Below are 17,166 nucleotides of genomic sequence, written 5' to 3' on the forward strand. Positions count from 1 at the left end.
AACATTAAAACCCAGAGACTGGTGTAATTATCAAGGCATCTTTTATTTCCTCATTTCATTTGATTTAACAAAAAAACCGTCAGGACTTTGTGGAAAAACGTTAATGCAAAAGAAACTTCAGAAAGGCAAAGTCACAGATGCAGCAACATTATCAGTCGACTGAACACAAACAGGACGAAATCTGCTGAATCTCCATCGATAGGAATGTTGATTTATGGAGGGGGAGGAGCCTAAAGGGGGCCAGACTACAGGGTCAGCAGGGGGTCGTGTTGGGGTTGGTTGCCATGGTGCTCAGAGCTGGCCGCAGTCGGCGATGACCGTCTTGCATTTTGGTTTCCCTGAAGAGGTTCCAAAGGACTCCATCTTCTTGACGATGTCCATTCCCTCCACCACGCTGCCGAACACCACGTGCTTCCCGTCCAGCCTGCAGACAAAGAGCAGGGATTAGCAGAGGCTCACCGCGCGGCGGGCGGCGATAGGCCGGCGCCGTACCATGTGGTCTTCACAGTGCAGATGAAGAACTGCGAGCCGTTGGTGTTGGGCCCGGCGTTGGCCATGGACAGGATGCCCGGCCCGGTGTGAGTCAGGCTGAAATTCTCATCGGCGAACTTGTTGCCATAGATGGACTTCCCGCCGGTTCCGTTGTGGTTGGTGAAGTCGCCGCCCTGCAGGCCAGACAGAGGTGAGCGGCGCGATCGGACCGACCCGCAGGTCGACCCGGAGCGGCGGCCTCACCTGGCACATGAAGTCCGGGATGATGCGGTGGAAGGACGACCCCTTGTAGCCGAAGCCCTTCTCTCCGGTGCACAGCACCCGGAAGTTCTCCGCCGTCTTGGGAACCACGTCGGCGCGGAGCTGCAGAGAGTTAGCAACATGGCTGAGCAACGGCCCAATAAACCCAACAAACTGATCAATTATTAACGTTTCATCTGATTCAGTGAGAACGTCTACATCCTGTAGAGCCTTTCAGAGTGACGGCCACCAGGGGGCGCCTCGAGGACAAAACATACATTAATTTTATAGCATAGATGCTAATTGGTTTCTCAATCATAAACATAAGCTTAAACACTTTATTGGAATATTATTTTCCATGTTTATCTTTGATTTGGTAGCTAGCTGTTTTGCTCTTTAAGCTAGCTTAGCGAGAGCTAAACAGGTTTACGGTCTGATCATCTGGAAACTAAAACCAGAAGCCATGAGACAGCGTTTTGCTAAACTAATAAAATTACTTCTTAGTGGAGAGAAAAACATTGATGTTTTTCTGCTGGTTTTTTTGGAGCCTCCAGGTCTAAAGGTCAGAGTCACGGAGGGCCGGATTTGGCCCGCGGGCCTCCAGTTTGACATGGAGGAACCATCTAACCCTTCAGGGTCTAACTTGATCCTTCAAGTTTGACTTGAAGGATCAAGTCTAACAGAACCAGAACCTCTGCGGCATGACCAGAACCAGAACCCAGTTCTCTGATCAGAACCCAGATGTTTCATTAAAACCCATAGAGGTTCTGGACGAAGTCGGCTTCTGATTGGGCGATTCACCTGGAGCGTCTTTTACCTTCTTTAGGTTAAAAACCGAAACGCTTCAAACCGGGACGGGATTATTTTACACCAAACGCAGAATATATATATATATAAAAAAAAAAAAAAACAGTTTGTGCTTTAATGCATCTGAAGCTGCTCTACTTTGATCCAGATGTAAAGAAATAAACATGATAATGAGGCTTTTTATTAACGTTTCACTAACAGGTTTTCTGCAGTCAGTGCAGAATAATCCCGTCCAGATTTGAAGAGTCTAACTGTTGTAGGTCTGGATTCTTTCTAATCTGGTTCAGAGGAATAAAAAACAGATAAATTTCCCTTTAAGTGTCTAATAAACTTGATCTGAAATATTCTGTAGAATAATCCAGACCAGGTTTGATGAGTTCAGATGTTATAACTTTATATTTTATGTACATTTAGATATTTTATGTTTTAATCTGCAACTGTTTGTCTGCTTAGCAAAATGACACTTAATTTATTCCAACATAAACAGCAAGTTCTCTTCCTTGCATCTCATTTTGTCTACTTTAATTTATGAATGTTTTTCAACTTTAAATTTTTTCTGTAAAGAATTTTTAATTGTCTTGCAAACTAACTGCAACTGGACTTTCTAATCTGGTCCAAAGGCAGAAAAAGATAAAATTACACTTTATTGAAGTGTCACTAATAAACTGTTAAATATTCTGCAACCAGAGCAGAATAATCCTGAGCAGATTAGAAGTGTCTTAGTTTTTAACTTGCAGCAGATTAGGTTCCTATCACCCAATCAGAGGCCAACTTCAGCTGCTGCAGCCATGAGGCGCTGCAGCAGCTGCGGCCCGGGAGGTAACCGGAGCCCTCAGCAGGATCCAAGGTTCAACTCCGGGACCAACCAGAGCCTGGCTCAACAGCAGCACAACTCATGAGTCAGACCGGCTCCCCGGGAACGTTCCTGAACCGCTCCGTATCCCCGAACCGAACCGGGGGGCTTAACTGGGTCTTCCTACTTACATCCGCATTTCGCAGCGTTCAGACGGCGCTCCTCCCCCTCCCCCTCCCGCACCGCGCCAGTTCAGTGGAACTTTCCAGAACCGGACCGGGCCCGCAGCGACCGCGCCTGCCGACCCGCACGCCCTGCGCGTCTCGCCGCTGAAGTCCCGCCCAGATTACACGCGGGAAAAACCACCGCAGCGGGCCTCGCGCTCCGCAGCTCCAGTCGCGGGAAGTAGGCCGCGCGACCCTGCAACAAAGACTCGCGCGCCTCGTGAGGCTGCGCGTGACCCGTTATAACTGCGGGTCTAATAGGACCGTTGCCGGAACAGAGCGCCAGCAGCCACGGCGGTAGCCGCTACGGGCTCCGGTTTCGGTTCGGGTCAGCCGCTGCGGAAAGTTCCGGCAAAAGCTGCCGGACAGAGGCGGCTGGAGGGCGGCGTGAAGCCGAGCGCACCCCCGATGAACACCAGTTTCACCCACGCACATCAGCCAGCTGCAACCGCCGGCTGTGAGCCGCCTTACCTCCATGACGATGCGGCCCAGAGGTTTGCCGTCAGCGGTGATGTCGAAGAAGACTTTGGGCTTGGCCATGATGTCTGCAGGCGGGCGTCAAATGGCTGGATCGAGGAGTTTTCCGGCGAGAGGACGAGGGAGGCCACAGGAAACCGAAAAAGATGGCCGAGCTCCGAGCAAATTTATATAAGACCCTGGTGGGCGGGGCTTAGTTTCAGACAGCCAATCAGTTATGAGGACGTAGATTGTGGCACGTTTTTGAGCTAATCAGCATCCGCAGCAGCAAACGCAAGCATTTTAGTAGCGACGCACATTTTTGAGTGTGTTGCATTGTTATGACGGCGTACACCGGCTCGGAGACGCAATGAATCTTTTCAAACATGCCCGTTAAACCCCGCCCCGCTTAGACATCCCGGTGACAGAGTTAAACTCACAGCAGAGCGGGCAATGCGCGCCAAGCATCACGGACGTGAGCTGCTCACGCAGAGCCCCGCAGTGAAGGCGCGCGCCCGGTGCCAGGGTTAAAATGTGCTGGCTGCGCGGTCACGCGCTCAGGGTGCGGTCGGTCGGCCCGGTTCAGTCAGAACAAAGTTAGTGAGCGTGTCCCGGTATAACCGGAAAATCACAGAGAACACCGACAGCCAATCAGACAACACCGGGAAAGAGAAACACAGACCCAGAGCATTCTGGGTGAGATAAATTCACCCAGAACCGGGTCGAACCCCCCAGAACCAGGATAGAACCACTCAGAACTAGATTAGAATAGTTTTCGTAAGTTACTCTGTCAAAAAGCCACATTTTATTAATCATTATTTAATTTATTAAAGCAATAAGAGGGTATAACATCCAAGGGGGCGAATACTTTTCCTAGACTGTGATTCAATTTAATGTTTGGTAATTTGAGCTGAACTGTTTTTCACTCCACAGAAACTAAATATTCCCAGTTGCAGGGATTCATTTGAACATTTGAAGAAGTTAAGGCTTTATTTAGAAATGCTGTAAGTCAGCAACGCGATACACACATATTATTGGCACCAATGGAACCCCGTAGGTCTGCAGGTTCCTCTGGTAAGGCAGCTGAAGTTCAGGTCATCGTTTCATGTCTGCTGCATTGACTCGAACCTCAGGATGATCTGAGCATGTTCAGAGAGAACTGCAGTATTTCTACTTCGCCACCAGAGGGCGCCACTGAACCAGCAGCGGCTTTAGCAGACAGATGAGGTTCTGTTTGACCCAAAGATCTTCAGGAATGAACCAAATCCAGATGATTTGGTGGAAGGAAGAACTTCGTAACTTGGAAAGAGGAAAAGCCATTTTCTCTGACTGGAAACGATTCTCCTCCCAGTCCTCCCAGTGATCAAACCTGCTCAGGTTCTGACGTCCTGCAGCGAGGTCCAGAACGGCTCAGTTAAAGGATTCAAATCAGGGTTTTTAATCCATAATTCTAACATAATCCTGACTGGAACTAAAACATGATCCAACTGCAGTAACTAACAACATGATATGCATTATATAATATTTCCTTTCAAATTAAAATAATTAATCCCAGAGGAACAAAACCTCTTGATGGCAGAAGGCTCTCCTGCAGCAGTCTGTGTTACGGCACACCTGAAAACGCCTCTGACTGGAGTCATTTTAGAAAAGATGATCTGAACTCTTTTGGAGATCTTATGAAAACCGGACCGGACCTGAACCAGACCCTGGATCAGTCCGGACCTGGACCTGAACCAGACCTGGACCGGATCCAGACCAGACCCGGACCCGGACCTGAACCGGACCTGGACCCAAACCAGACCCTGGATCAGACCGGACCCGGACCAGGACCAGTCACCTTGTTCCTGCCGGTCCTGCTGGTTGTTCTGTGTTGCCATGGTTACACCCCTACACCCAAAGGGAACCCCAGAGCTTTGGTGACCTTTGACCTGCAGACAGAAACACTTGGCAGACTCGAGTCTTTCCAGCGTTTATTAAATTACAGGTTATGAACTCGTCTCAAGACTCTTTATGTTAATGTTACTGGATCACAGCTGTTGCCCCGGCAACACACAGAAGTCACAACAGTGGGCCAGCCAATCAGCTCACAGAGGGCGAGGCTTGGTCTGGAAGAGTCTCTGATTGGTTTAGAGCAGCCACTGGTTCCTCTGGCCCAGCAGGCGCTGGTTCTGAGCGGGTCCACGGTACCAGAACCAGTTAACAGTTAATCCAAAACTGGACCTCAGCTCTGTTTTGGTTCTGTAGCTCATTGGGTCAGAACGAGAACCAGCCTCAGATCCAGAACCAGTCCACGGCTGCAGCCGGGCTGACGGGTCAGAACCACAATCAGGAGATAAAACCAGTAAAATGAGAACGACTTCAGTTACACACAGAACCAGGTCCAAACGGTTTAAAGTTCTGCAGTCTGTGCGGTTCTGTCTGGGAGGGAGCAGTTCCTCCAGTCCGGTCCGGTTCTGGACTCCTCAGTTGTTCTCGAACAGACTCAGCAGGTCGTCGTTGTTGTTGGGCAGGTCCGGAGGTCCGAGGTAGGACAGCAGCTCGTCCGGGTTCGTCAGGTCTGGAAGCAGCTGCAGACAAACGGGTCGGAGAGCGGGTCAGAACCAGAACCAGAGTTCTGGTCTACCCTGCATTTACTGCTAGCTGAAGCTGGTTCTGATCCGACCCGGTCAGTCAAACCTTTTGCAGAGTTTTAAAAGCTCCGGTTTCGAACGTTTTGGACCGACTCAGTTCTACTCACATCCAAAGAAGGTTCTGGAACATCTGTGGACCCGCCGAGCCCAAAGGAGCCGTCGCCTTGGAGACGAGGGTTCTGGTTGCCACGCTGCATCATCTGACCGTTGCCATGGAGACCCTGTTGCTGCTGCTGGGAGAGAGCGGCACCATGGGAGACGGAGTCCAAACGGCCCGGCACCTGAGGGAGGGACAGGAAGTCAGAACCAGAACACCGACTGGTTCTAACGGACCAGCAGCGGTACCAACAGAACCAGCAGCGGTACCTGCGGGCCCAGCGAGTGAGGCGGCGCCTTGTCGGGCGTCAGCAGGGCGCTGGACAGATCCGGCTGGTAGGACAGCGGCGGCGGGCCGGGGGAGGAGAAGGTCCGAATACTGGGGGAACCGGGCCCGGCGGTGAAGGTCCGAATACTGGGGGAACCGGGCCCGGCGGTGAAGGTCCGAATACTGGGGGAACCGGGCCCGGCGGTGAAGGTCCGAATACTGGGGGAACCGGGCCCGGCAAAGTCCGAGAAGGCGGCAGACGGAGCGGGGAAGGACGGAGCTGAAGGACGAGAGACAAAGATCAGAACCAGGTCAGAACCTGGATCAGTTGGGGTCATGTGACCAACCTGCTGAGGGGAAGTCTGGCGTGTTGCTGCCTCCTGGTGGCAGGGAGGAGTAGGGCATCGGCGAGGAAGAGGAGGAGGGAGGCGCGGTCATGGAGGACGAAGAGGAGGGGGCAGGGCCTAGTGATGCGATCATCTCCATGACGCTGGGCAGGACCATGTGACTCGGGCTGAGCGTCCGGCAGCGCTTCAGAACCGGACCGTCTGACTCCTCCTTCATGTGGATGTCGGGTTTCACCGGAACCGGCTTCCAGCTGCAGACTGGGTCGATGGTGATCTCCTCGTAGTCAGAGCTGAGGAAGAGGAGGAGAGAGGAAGAGTTAGGTTCTGCTGGTACCAAACCAGGCACCGGAACCAAACAGGACCGGAGAAGATGAGGTCTCACTTCTGGACGTAGATGAGGATTCCCAGCATGTACTGGTCCACTTCCAGTCCCTCCAGCAGAGCCGTTTTACTGAAACACAGACAGGGTCGGGTCGGGTCGGGTCAGCAGAACTCTGATCGGGTTCTGATGGACCGAGCTCCTTACTTGCACACCGGACACCTCCAGGTTCCTCTCTCACAGTTGAGTTGCAGGTACGACTCCAGGTCGAAGCACTGCGGAGACAAACGGCAGCAGGGTGGGCACGCCATGACATCACAGCACAGCCAGAGCTCTGATTGGCTGGCGCCCTCACCTGTATGTGTCGGCAGTCGTGGCCCCTGGCAGGCAGCTGGATCCGTCTGAAGGTGATGGGACATTTCAGCGACACCTTGATGGCTGTCTGCTCCACGCCGTCCTCTCCGTTCAACCCGGGGGTCCCGGGAATCGAGCCGCTGCTGAAGTTCCTCTTAACTGAGAGAACAGGGTCAGAGGTCAGAGGTCAGGAGGACACAGAGGCTCCCAGCAACAAAGGAGGACTCACTCTTGGTGACGCAATGCTCAGCGGGCAGCAGCCGCTTCTTCATCAGGCCCTGCAGGACGGAGCGGACGGTGGGACGGTGGACCAGCTGGAGGACGAACAGGTGGGACTGGGGACAGAGAGGGCTGTTAGACTGGGGGCCGCAGGGGCCACAGGGAGGGCCGTTAGACTGGGGGCCACAGGGGCCACAGGGAGGGCCGTTAGACTGGGGGCCACAGGGGCCACAGGGAGGGCCGTTAGACTGGGGTCCACAGGGGCCACAGGGAGGGCCGTTAGACTGGGGGCCACAGGAAGGGCCGTTAGGGGCCCATATATTAAAAAGCACTTGACCTTAATTAACTTATAAATATTTTCTCTCTCTAATTGATTTTTGTTTCCGTTTCCGTCATTTTTAACTTGTTTGTAATAAATGTGCTAACAGGAAGTAGCATCATGGAAAGTAACTGCAGAGTGAAATCAAGGTGTTACCTGGTGGTTTAGAAAGGATTAACGTTTAACCCATCAAGTTATCGATGGGCTGTAAACCGATCGAGTTATCGATGGGTTATTGATGGGTGATCTTACGCAGCAGCAGGCGGTGACGGTGATCTGGATGGTGTTCCTTCCCGGCTGGCAGACCTGCTTCAGGTAGAGCGGCTTATGGGACGTCTTGTTGTCTCCTCGCTTGATGGTGAGCGGCGTGGCGTTGACGCTGACCTGAGGGACGGAGACGCAGCGTTAACCTTTGACCTGCAGCCCCGGGTCCAGACGGAGGGCAGGACCGGCAGAACCGGCGGCGGGGTCGGACCTGGACGGAGGCGGGCCAGTTGGTGTTCATCTGTCGGTCCTCGTGGTGGTAACACTTGAACTGCAGCTCCAGGTCGGGCCTGGAGACAGAACCGAGTCAGAATTTGGCCAGATCCGGGTCAGAACGAGGTCAGAACCGGGCCGTTACCTCATGATGAGCGTCTTGTAGACGGACTCGCGCAGCTGGAACACGTGGTTGCTGACAGCCAGGTTGTGCTCCAGACGGAACGGCTCCAAAACCACGCCGTCCCGCACCGGGAAGGTCAGCCGAAGGTCGTCGCTAGGGTTACCTATAGACAGGAAGTCACACATCTGAGCACTTCCTGTGACATCACAGTCATTCAGGACGGCTGGAGGACGGACCGATCAGCTGATCTGTGAGTCTACCTGTAGGGGGCGCCAGGGCCGTCATGTTGGGCTTGATGTCCGGCAGGAAGGAAGACGCCATCGGCTTCACGTCGGTGTTGCCGGGCGACATGTAGGGCGGAGCCATGGAGCTGCCGGGGGTGATGGGCGGCGTCGGGTTTCCGGGGACGGGAGAGGACGGGTAACCGGGTAACCCTCGGCCCGGCTGGGGAGAAAGAACAGTTCACTTAGACCGGATCAGTTCATTTATGTTGAGTCCTGTTCCTCTAAAACCCGGACCGGATGGATCGGCTCTAGGGTTCTGTCTCAGCCCGGATCAAATCTGTTGTTATGGAAACCAGTCCCAAGCTGATTGTGTCTGTGAATTTAATCCAAATTTTAGAAATATTAGCAAGGATAATTTGCTTTGCTCGGTCCTCTGCGCTCATTCAAGGCGGTAAATGTCTCGGTTTTTGCTTCTCTCCACAGGGCCGGTCCAATCCTCCATGGGGCCCTGAGCCAAATGTGGTTTTGGGTCCCTCTAGTTCTGCTAACAAAGTGGACCGGCTGCAGTCAGCAGTCCGATCATTAGGTCATTCACACACCTGCTATAAACTTATTGCATCTCTAGCTATTTACATTATAAACATGTTTAATAAGATTCATTTATTGACCAACTGATTTATCCACCAGTTGATTTCTGGGAGCCGATTTCCTTCATTTTGGGGCATCGTGATCAGCTGATACTTACATGTGAAGCTGATCTTAACTTAATCAGCAAAGGTTTATAAATCATCTCTGTCCTCTTCTGCTCTGCAGGGAGACGTTTGACTGACCGACCCACCAGGTCTGAACGTTTACAGTCAATAATATTCACTGTTACCAACTCAGACACTTTCTTGCTACATTTAGCAACATTTCAGACAAAATAAATTCATATCAGCCAAAATCAGCAGGTCAGGCTTTTAAAGATCGGTAACCAGGGATCGGCCAGAAAACTGCAATCGGTGCAGCTCTACACATATTCATGACATTCTTTGATTAAATTAATTTCTTTTAAGCGTTACTCCAATATCTAAAATGTAATTTATACCAGGTGAGTTTTTCTCCCCTGAGAAAGTGGACCGGTACCGGTACCGGTCTGATTCTGAGCCTGCAAATGATTTTAACAGAAGTTTCTCATAACTTAGAAGTTGATGTAAAAATAATGTTTTTAGCCACTAAATGATTTTGCTCAGCAGCAAACAACATAGAGCAGCTCATCATGTAGCAGCTTGTAGCCTGACGGAAAAACATTTAGCTAACAACGTCAAACATTGACAAGTTTTAATTATTCTTATCAAACTTTATCAAACACGGTTTGAAGCCAAAATAGCTCAGAAATATCCAGAGCCACCATGAGAATCAACTCATTTAAAGTTTAAACTCAGTTTCACACAAAGACTCCAGCATAAATGTTTGGCTGCTGAACTGGACCGGTCCGGTCCGGTCCGGGTCGCTATCAAGTTAGCAGCTTTACTAATCTTTTACTTTACATTACATTAGCAAGGCTCATTAAAACAAACCTTTATCTTGGCCTTTTCTATTCTTCCTCTTTCTTTTCTCCCTCCCTGGAGGTTCAGTCCTTTTCTGAGACATAGTTTTGTTAACTTAACTTCTGACCTTCTGACCTTTGGACTGCACAGCGTGCGGTACCTACCGCGGCCACCAGGGGCCCCAAGAGCAATTTATGTTTTTCTTTTTATCAATAAAATAATGATTTCTACATAGATTATCAAATATATATTATTGTAAAAACAAAACACTTCATAGTGAAATTGTGTGTTTTTAATATTATAAAGACAGAAATTATTACCAAATAAAAAAATTTAAAAATCAGCTCCACTGAGGGGCCCCCTAGTGGCCCTGGGGGCCTAAGCGGCTGCTTAGTTTGCTTATGCCTTAGGCCGGCCCTGTCTCTCCACATTGATCACAGACTGTCAGGAGTGCTGCCCCCTGCAGGTGGGAGTTAGCATCACTTCAACAGGTTTTTTGTGTGAATCTGTTGATTTTGCATAAATTGGATATTTTAATAAAGAAAGTCTTTAAATCAAACTGTTTGAAGATCAACTGGCTGACTAAATAATTAGGATTTAACTGAAATGTATAAAATGTAAATTATTTTAGTGGTATTTTATTGTGTTTGTCGTTTTTGTGTGTACGTCTCTTATCAATAATGTCTTCCATCAAACATATTTTCCTATTTCCTGTCAAACTTTAATGTTTTTTAAAACATAAAGTCGTTGGACCGCCAGCTGGAAGCTCTGCGCCAGAAATACGGCGTACCAGAAACGCACAAATACAAAAGGTTCCCGCTCTGCACTGAGGATGTAAAATAAATAAAAATAAATGTTAATATTTTAAAGTGTTAAAATCAATTAAACCAATTAATTAAAATAAAGACGTTAAAGTCCTGAGTTAGATTTATAACTCAGAGATTCACTGATTCATTTTCAGCTGTTTTACTAAAAACATCCAGAACCAGAACCAGAACGGTTTGGGTCAGTGTGAAGCGTCTCACCCCTGCCTGCTGGTTGAAGGCGTTGTAGCCGCCTGCGGCGCCCCCTGCTGGCAGAGCATTCAGGTTCCCAGTCTGGCCGTTGAACTGGTCCTGCTGAACAGAACCCAGCGTTAGCCACACGGTCCGGTCCGGTCCGGCGGTTCTGACGATCAATCCCGGAGCTCACCTTGTAGAACTGGGAGTTTGAACCTCCTGAGGGCGGGTACTGTGGGAGGGGCATCTTATAGGAGGGGGTGGGGCCAGAGCACTGGGGGGCGGAGCCTGGACCTGAGGAGGAAGACCAGCCGGTTTTACTTCTGCATTTCGGTCCAAATCTACTGAAAATGGATCTGGATGATCGGTACCTGGGTGGTACTGCATGTTGGGTCCAGAGTACGGACCGGGCCCCGTGGGTCCGGCTCCACCGGAGGCCCCGGCTCCTCCGGGGCCGCTCATCACGCTGACCCCGGAGGGAACACCGTACTGCTGGGGCATTCCTGGGAACGACTGGGAACAGAACCGGGTCAGTTAGCCAACAGAACCGGCCACCTGGTGGCTCGTCATGCAGTCTCACCTCGGAGCCGTAGGGCCGCTTCAGGCCCTGCGGGGGCCGCATGTGTCCCTGCTGGGGGCCGGCGCCGTAGCTTGGGTGCTGGGGAACCCTCTGCTGGCCCGCCCCAGGGCCGTACATGGAGCCCATGGAGGGCGGGCCCCTGGTGGGGCCGGGGCCGCGGGGGCCAGGCAGGCCCATGAACTGGCTGCTGTAGCCGGGGGCCGCCATCTGAGACGGACAGGAAACGGGTTCAGAACCAGCAGAACCAGCTCTGGTTCTGTTCAGGGTTTTAACAGGTTTGGCTTTTGAATTGTAATTCAGTTTTAGTTTTTTTTCATTCTTTGGTTCTTTTTGATCATTTCTACGTCGACTAAACTGATGTTTACATTTTCACCAAACGGATTAATTTGAGTTGAACCGTCTGAACATTTCTAAGGAGTTTCGCTGTCGCCATTTTGCGGCCTAGCGCAATCACCAGGAGGAGCCGTAAGTAGCCGACGGCTGACGTAAACATCAGTTTGAGATACTAAAATAGATTCATAAACACAAACGATATCATGTCTGTATTTCAGTGTGTTTTAGTTTTATAGACATTAAAGTTTCAGTTAGTTACAGTTTTTATTTATTCCAGTTTTTGTTTTTTTTAGCTTTGGTATCTTTGGTTCTGGTGACCCGGAGCGTCCAGCAGGGGCCGCCTCGGCCCGGCTCACCTGTCCGTAGCTCATCTCCTGGTTCTGTTTCTCCTGGATGGCGGCTACGGTTGCCGTGGCGGTGGCGGTTGCCGTGGCGGCGGCGGCGGCGGCCACGGCGGCGGCAGCAGCAGCCTGGGTGAACTCGGAGCCTCTGGAGCCTCCAGGGGCCGGGGGGTAACTGGGGACAACAGAACCGCAGCGGGGGGGTTACTGCTGATCTGGAACCAAAAATCAATCAATCAATCGATCAATGAGGGCCCCACCTGCCCGAGTAGCCCCCCGGGGCCCCGCCGTACCCCCCGCCGGTCCGTCCGTACAGGTAGCCCTTCCCCGGCTCCCCGTAGCCCGGCTGGCCCAGGTAGGCGCCGGGGCCCCCCGACATGCCGGGGCCCCCGGAGCCCTGCATCATGGGGCCGCCAGCCGCGCTGGCCCCAGGGCCCATCCCGCCTCCGCCCAGGCCCTGGGGACACAAACACAGCTCAGACCGGACTGGTGATGTCACAGATACCTGCTGGTGATGTCACAGACGCCTGATGATGTCATACCTGGCTGGCGGGCGGGTTGGGGACGCCCCACACGGTGGTGACCACCGACAGGGACCCGGTGGGCTGGTTGGGGGGCTGCTGCCAGCTGGACGGGTCGTAGGGGTACGACCCGTCGCTGTGGAGACGGAGAGCGTTGTCATGGCAGCCAGAGCGGGACACGTTAGACCGGGTCTGGGCTCAGACCGGAACCAGAATCGGACCTACCTGTGGGGGTTGGCGCCCAGGCCGCTCTTCATCTGGTTCAGCGGGTTCATGGCAGACGGAACCGGCGGCCCAATCCGGCAAACAGAACCCTGGCGCACAGAGACAGACCGTGTTAAACTACGTTTCCCATCAGCCACCTGGGGCCCGCTCAGCACCAACCAGAACCAGTTTCTGCTACGATAAAAACATTTTGAAACTGTCAGATTACAGGAAACTGGAATCAATCTGTTCAACCTGCTGATATTTACATGTGGAGTCCCTCAGGGCTCAGAGCTCAGGGCAAAACATTTCACTGTTAAAATGTTACAAATCATCCTGATGGCAGATATGTTTTATTAAGGGAATGATTCAATAAACATTAAAGAACCTGTGGTTAATGAGATGTCTGAACGTACTGACTGGATTAAATCAAATAATTCATAAACTGGAAAAAAATTAAATTCATGATTTTTAGTAACAGAAAAGCAGATTATTCTATTATAACAAACATTAATGATAATCTAGTAGAGTGAATAAATTAAGTTACATCGTTATGAATTATTTTGCGTCATAAACTGAGAATGAAATATTTAAAACACAAACTGTGTAACATTATTAGCCTAATAAATAAATAAAGTAATAAATGTTTCATTATCAACAGCCAGACATTATTATTATGATTTACTTTATAAAGGTTTGGAGCAACACATTTCACACTAAACTGCTGTTAGGACTTTATATGAGGTGAATGTTAGAGAACAAACCCACAAATCTAATTTATTACATCTAAGTGTTAATTATGTGTAAAGCGGGAAAGAGATTTACTGTCAGTTTACTAAACTTCTTTCTTAAATGACAGAAACCAAACAGGAAGTAGGGCTGACCAATAAATCAATAATAATACATATATCAATAGACATACGATCAATATCAATTAATATGTCTGATAGAATATTTCACAGAACTCTGAGCCAGAACTGCACAGCATTCTGGGAGATGTAGGCAGAGTAAAAGCTTTAGCTGCTCAACCTCTCAGCGATAGCTAAGCTAGCTGGTAGCATCAACTCAGTCTGGAGAACCCTAACCCTTTCAACACATCACCTTGTTCCTGGAAGGTCACCTGATCTCCAGGTGAGCCTGTTCACCTGTAGGCTGAGGACAGGAAGTAAACAATGGAGGCTCCGCCTTCAGGAAGTTCCTGATCCTTGAGTCTCCCTGTGAGTCAGCGCTCAGCTGGAAGCCGCCCTGCAGGATGTTTTCAGGTTGAGTCGGATCAGAACCAGTGGGAGGAGTGAGACCTCCTCTTTTGGAGGATCTTTGATGGTCTCTGTCTGCAGGCATCTGATTGGCTCTCCCGTCGGTCCAGTCCAATCCCCTTTATGTTCCTCAGGGAGGTTCTGACCAGAGCAGCGACCCGTTAAAACCGGTCCAACAGCAGAACCGGCGCCGCCCGATCACACCTACAGCTGACTCACCTGAGTCACGTGAGCGGACCTGAACCCGACCTGCTTCCAGTTTGACTGCCAGTGCCAAACAGGTCCACCAGATCAAAGTTCTGCTGGGTGGAACCACAGGAAGCAGGAAGCAGGAAACAGGAAGTAGCTCTGAGAAGCAGGAAATAAAAACAAGAGTCTTCCTGGTTCTGCTAAAACAAACCAGCCCTGCGACCCGGTCCAGCTGTAGTTAACACCCAGACTGACCAGAACCGCTCCGACAGATCAGAACCAGTTCTCCGGCTTCCCGAGGTTCTTCTCGTCACAACCAGAACCAGAACCAGAATATTTCAGATGAAGGTTTGTTTATTTAGATGAATATTCAGGGAAAAGTGTGGCAGTAAAACCAGGAAGACACGGGCCTCAGCAGAACCTCCAGCAGAACCTCCTGACCCGTGTTCGCTGAAGCCTCATCAGAACCTGCTCAGTAATGGAACAGAACCAGGCCTTCAGCAGGTCCAACAGAACCTCAGAACCAGATCGTGAGACCATCCACTCTGACCAGAACCTGTCAGGTTCCAACATATGAACGTTGCCATGGCAACGCTGGGAGAAGATGCACTGCAGTAATATCTAACCATAGCTAAGGGTCCGTAGTTGGTTTCCATGGCTACGGGTTAGTAGTCCTTAGCTGGTTTCCATGGCCAGCTAAGGTTGTTAACTAGTTTCCTGCTGGGTAACCTGGGCTGCCTCACCAGGAATCATTCAACGAGTTTCACTGTAAAGGTCAGAGGTTAATATTATTCTGTGAAACAGAAGGCAGACAGCAGATCGTGGGTGTATCTCGCGTGGGCTGTTTCACCACGTAATAACGGAGAATAAAAGCTGATTTCATTTCTGCTCTGCTCTCTGGACGGATTTTAAACCACCAACCCCACTGCCACCGTGAACGTGACACATTAATGTTATTAGTAACAACCGTTTAATTAATTATGAAAACAGAAACGCGCCGAAGCGGGCCGTGTCTCCTCCGTGAGCCGCCCCTCGGCCTCCGGCTCCCCCCAGGAACAATGACGGCCACCGGAGACATTTTGAGGGAAGCTAGGGCTAGCATGCTAACATTAGCATGCTAACATTAGCATGCTAGCAGAAAAACAACAACAACCGGAAGTTCAGGACCGATAAATGCTACATGAAATTATGTGGTTCAAATATCCACAACTAACATCCGTTTATGCGTTCAACCTGACATGTTTTACATCAAATTATTGTATTTTTACAGTTAGCATGGTCGCCTAGCTAGCGGTGACAATGGAATGCTAACAGGTTAGCAGCAGCAGATTCTCCAGCATGAAACCTTCAGCTGATGGTCTCCCAGTTAGTTTCCATCGAGCAGACCATCCCGAATCCACCGGACACACACCTCACACACTCCGGTCACACACACACACACGGGAGCCAGCAGAACTCCTGTCACACAGCGGACATACCTCCTTTAATTCCCCGGTGTCCGAGCCCTGCTCCGGGGCTCCGCGGTCTCAGCTCCGCGGGGCCTCCGAGGCATCAAGAACCGAGAGCCCGATGAGCCTTCACGGTCCCGCCGACTGAAGACGCGGTGCGTCCTGAAAGATCCAGAAATAGATCCAGTAAATAGATCCAGTAAAGATCCGGGATCGAGAGATTCAGCTGCTTCAAACTGCTTCTAGCCGGTTTCTGCGGCTGATAATCCGGCCTCAGAAAGAACCGCAATCCGCTGGAGCTCTGGCAGAGTTCACATTGAAATCCAGAGAAACAAACCGGAACAACGAGGGTTAACCACAGAGCGGAGGTTAGCAGCGGCTAGAGTTTCCTCCTCCTTCTTCTTTTTTATGGCGGTTGGCAACTTACTGATGTGCAATACCGCCATCTACTGGAATGGAGTGTGGATCGGGATGCTAGTGTTTCCTTCTCCGCTTCACTGCTCACGGTGTGGGGGTTCGCTCCCTAGCAGTCCGCTGGAGGACGATCCGGTGAGAAGCCACAGGGGCGGAGTTCCTCCGGTTTAACATGAGGACGATGAATCAGAGCAGTAACCGGCCTCCTCTAACCTCCTGCTAACCGGATGTTATTCAGCAGGTTCAGTCAGTTTACAACATGATTCATCTTGAAACAGGGAATCAGAGCGGAGTCCAAACCCCGCCCACCAGGCGCACCGCCTGCCGCGCCAGTATGTAAATGGAGCAGAGTCGCTAAATCAGGTTTAAATGACATTTGTTTTCTGTGAAGCAATATGTTATAGTTCCGTCAAGCCGAAGGGCAATAAACAACCAGAAAAAGTTAATTACTAACAACATTTATTGTTACACACATAAAAAGGATTCCCGTTAACTTTATCTGTCGTTTGTCAACCCGATAATGTTCGACCCGAATTTAACCACTTCAGGCGGACAAACCCGTATAAACCACAACAATGTTCACTGCAACATTAAGATGCACCCGATACACTGCAAACATGATCACATGCAATTCAAACTGAGATCACACCAACAGGATGGGTCTCAATTATTTAAGATCAACAGCGACACGGGATACAGATATTCAGGGAAGTGACCCAGAAACAAACAGATAAATGAAAAGTTGTCAGCCTGACCTCCCAAGTACTAAGAAGAAATAAACAAACTGGGCGGACTAACAAAAAGAAAACCAAACTCTAAAAGGACAGCAGGAAACAGTGCTAACACTGTAAAACAAACACACAAAAATTACTAAATGCTTATTAAATCATTTTAATCAAGTTAATCTAAAACACATTAAAACACTGCATACCTGCAAACCATCACTCTGAGATCAAACTTAGTG

The 17,166-nt window shown here is 50.3% G+C and overlaps 2 protein-coding genes across 4 annotated transcripts; both read right to left on the bottom strand.

Moving 5' to 3' along the window:
- Positions 1–22: 22 nt before the first annotated feature.
- ppiaa (peptidylprolyl isomerase Aa (cyclophilin A)) lies at positions 23–3,218 on the bottom strand. The gene is made up of 4 exons (XM_032578169.1): positions 3,028–3,218; positions 736–855; positions 493–665; positions 23–424 (listed from the first exon to the last, which is right to left on the bottom strand). Exons 1-4 carry the CDS (start codon positions 3,094–3,096, stop codon positions 292–294), a joined length of 495 nt encoding a protein of 164 aa, XP_032434060.1. The 5' UTR covers positions 3,097–3,218; the 3' UTR covers positions 23–291.
- A 1,747-nt stretch (positions 3,219–4,965) lies between these two features.
- Positions 4,966–16,186, bottom strand: LOC116729541 (zinc finger MIZ domain-containing protein 2-like). 3 transcript variants are annotated; one of them, XM_032578167.1, is made up of 21 exons: positions 15,819–16,178; positions 12,917–13,005; positions 12,713–12,827; positions 12,431–12,627; positions 12,186–12,345; positions 11,497–11,703; positions 11,288–11,429; positions 11,110–11,210; positions 10,944–11,033; positions 8,426–8,609; positions 8,187–8,328; positions 8,040–8,118; positions 7,817–7,948; positions 7,256–7,361; positions 7,028–7,185; positions 6,880–6,947; positions 6,736–6,804; positions 6,354–6,643; positions 6,009–6,286; positions 5,750–5,923; positions 4,966–5,579 (listed from the first exon to the last, which is right to left on the bottom strand). In XM_032578167.1, the coding sequence occupies exons 2-21, from the start codon at positions 12,964–12,966 to the stop codon at positions 5,475–5,477; spliced, it is 2,847 nt and encodes a 948-aa protein (XP_032434058.1). In that variant the 5' UTR covers positions 12,967–13,005; positions 15,819–16,178; the 3' UTR covers positions 4,966–5,474. The 3 variants fall into 3 exon arrangements, with proteins under 3 accessions (XP_032434058.1, XP_032434057.1, XP_032434059.1); XM_032578166.1 differs by having other exon boundaries at positions 10,944–11,036; XM_032578168.1 differs by lacking the exons at positions 4,966–5,579; positions 5,750–5,923 and having other exon boundaries at positions 6,190–6,643; positions 10,944–11,036; positions 15,819–16,186.
- Between the last annotated feature and the right edge of the window lie 980 nt (positions 16,187–17,166).

Source organism: Xiphophorus hellerii, chromosome 12 (assembly GCF_003331165.1).
Source record: "Xiphophorus hellerii strain 12219 chromosome 12, Xiphophorus_hellerii-4.1, whole genome shotgun sequence".
In the NCBI taxonomy this organism is placed as follows: Eukaryota; Metazoa; Chordata; class Actinopteri; order Cyprinodontiformes; family Poeciliidae; genus Xiphophorus; species Xiphophorus hellerii.

Bases quoted from the DNA above. Each gene is read 5' to 3' on its own strand.
- ppiaa (XM_032578169.1), bottom strand. From the start codon at position 3,096: ATGGCCAAGCCCAAAGTCTTCTTCGACATCACCGCTGACGGCAAACCT. The intron at 856-3,027 runs GTAAGGCGGCTC...AACTCTCTGCAG, and splicing joins TGGGCCGCATCGTCATGGAG to CTCCGCGCCGACGTGGTTCC. The intron at 425-492 runs GTACGGCGCCGG...CTTTGTCTGCAG, and splicing joins TGCACTGTGAAGACCACATG to GCTGGACGGGAAGCACGTGG.
- LOC116729541 (XM_032578166.1), bottom strand. From the start codon at position 12,966: ATGAACCCGCTGAACCAGATGAAGAGCGGCCTGGGCGCCAACCCCCAC. The intron at 12,628-12,712 runs GTATGACATCAT...TTGTGTCCCCAG, and splicing joins CCAACCCGCCCGCCAGCCAG to GGCCTGGGCGGAGGCGGGAT. The intron at 7,186-7,255 runs GTGAGTCCTCCT...CTGTTCTCTCAG, and splicing joins TGAGCATTGCGTCACCAAGA to TTAAGAGGAACTTCAGCAGC.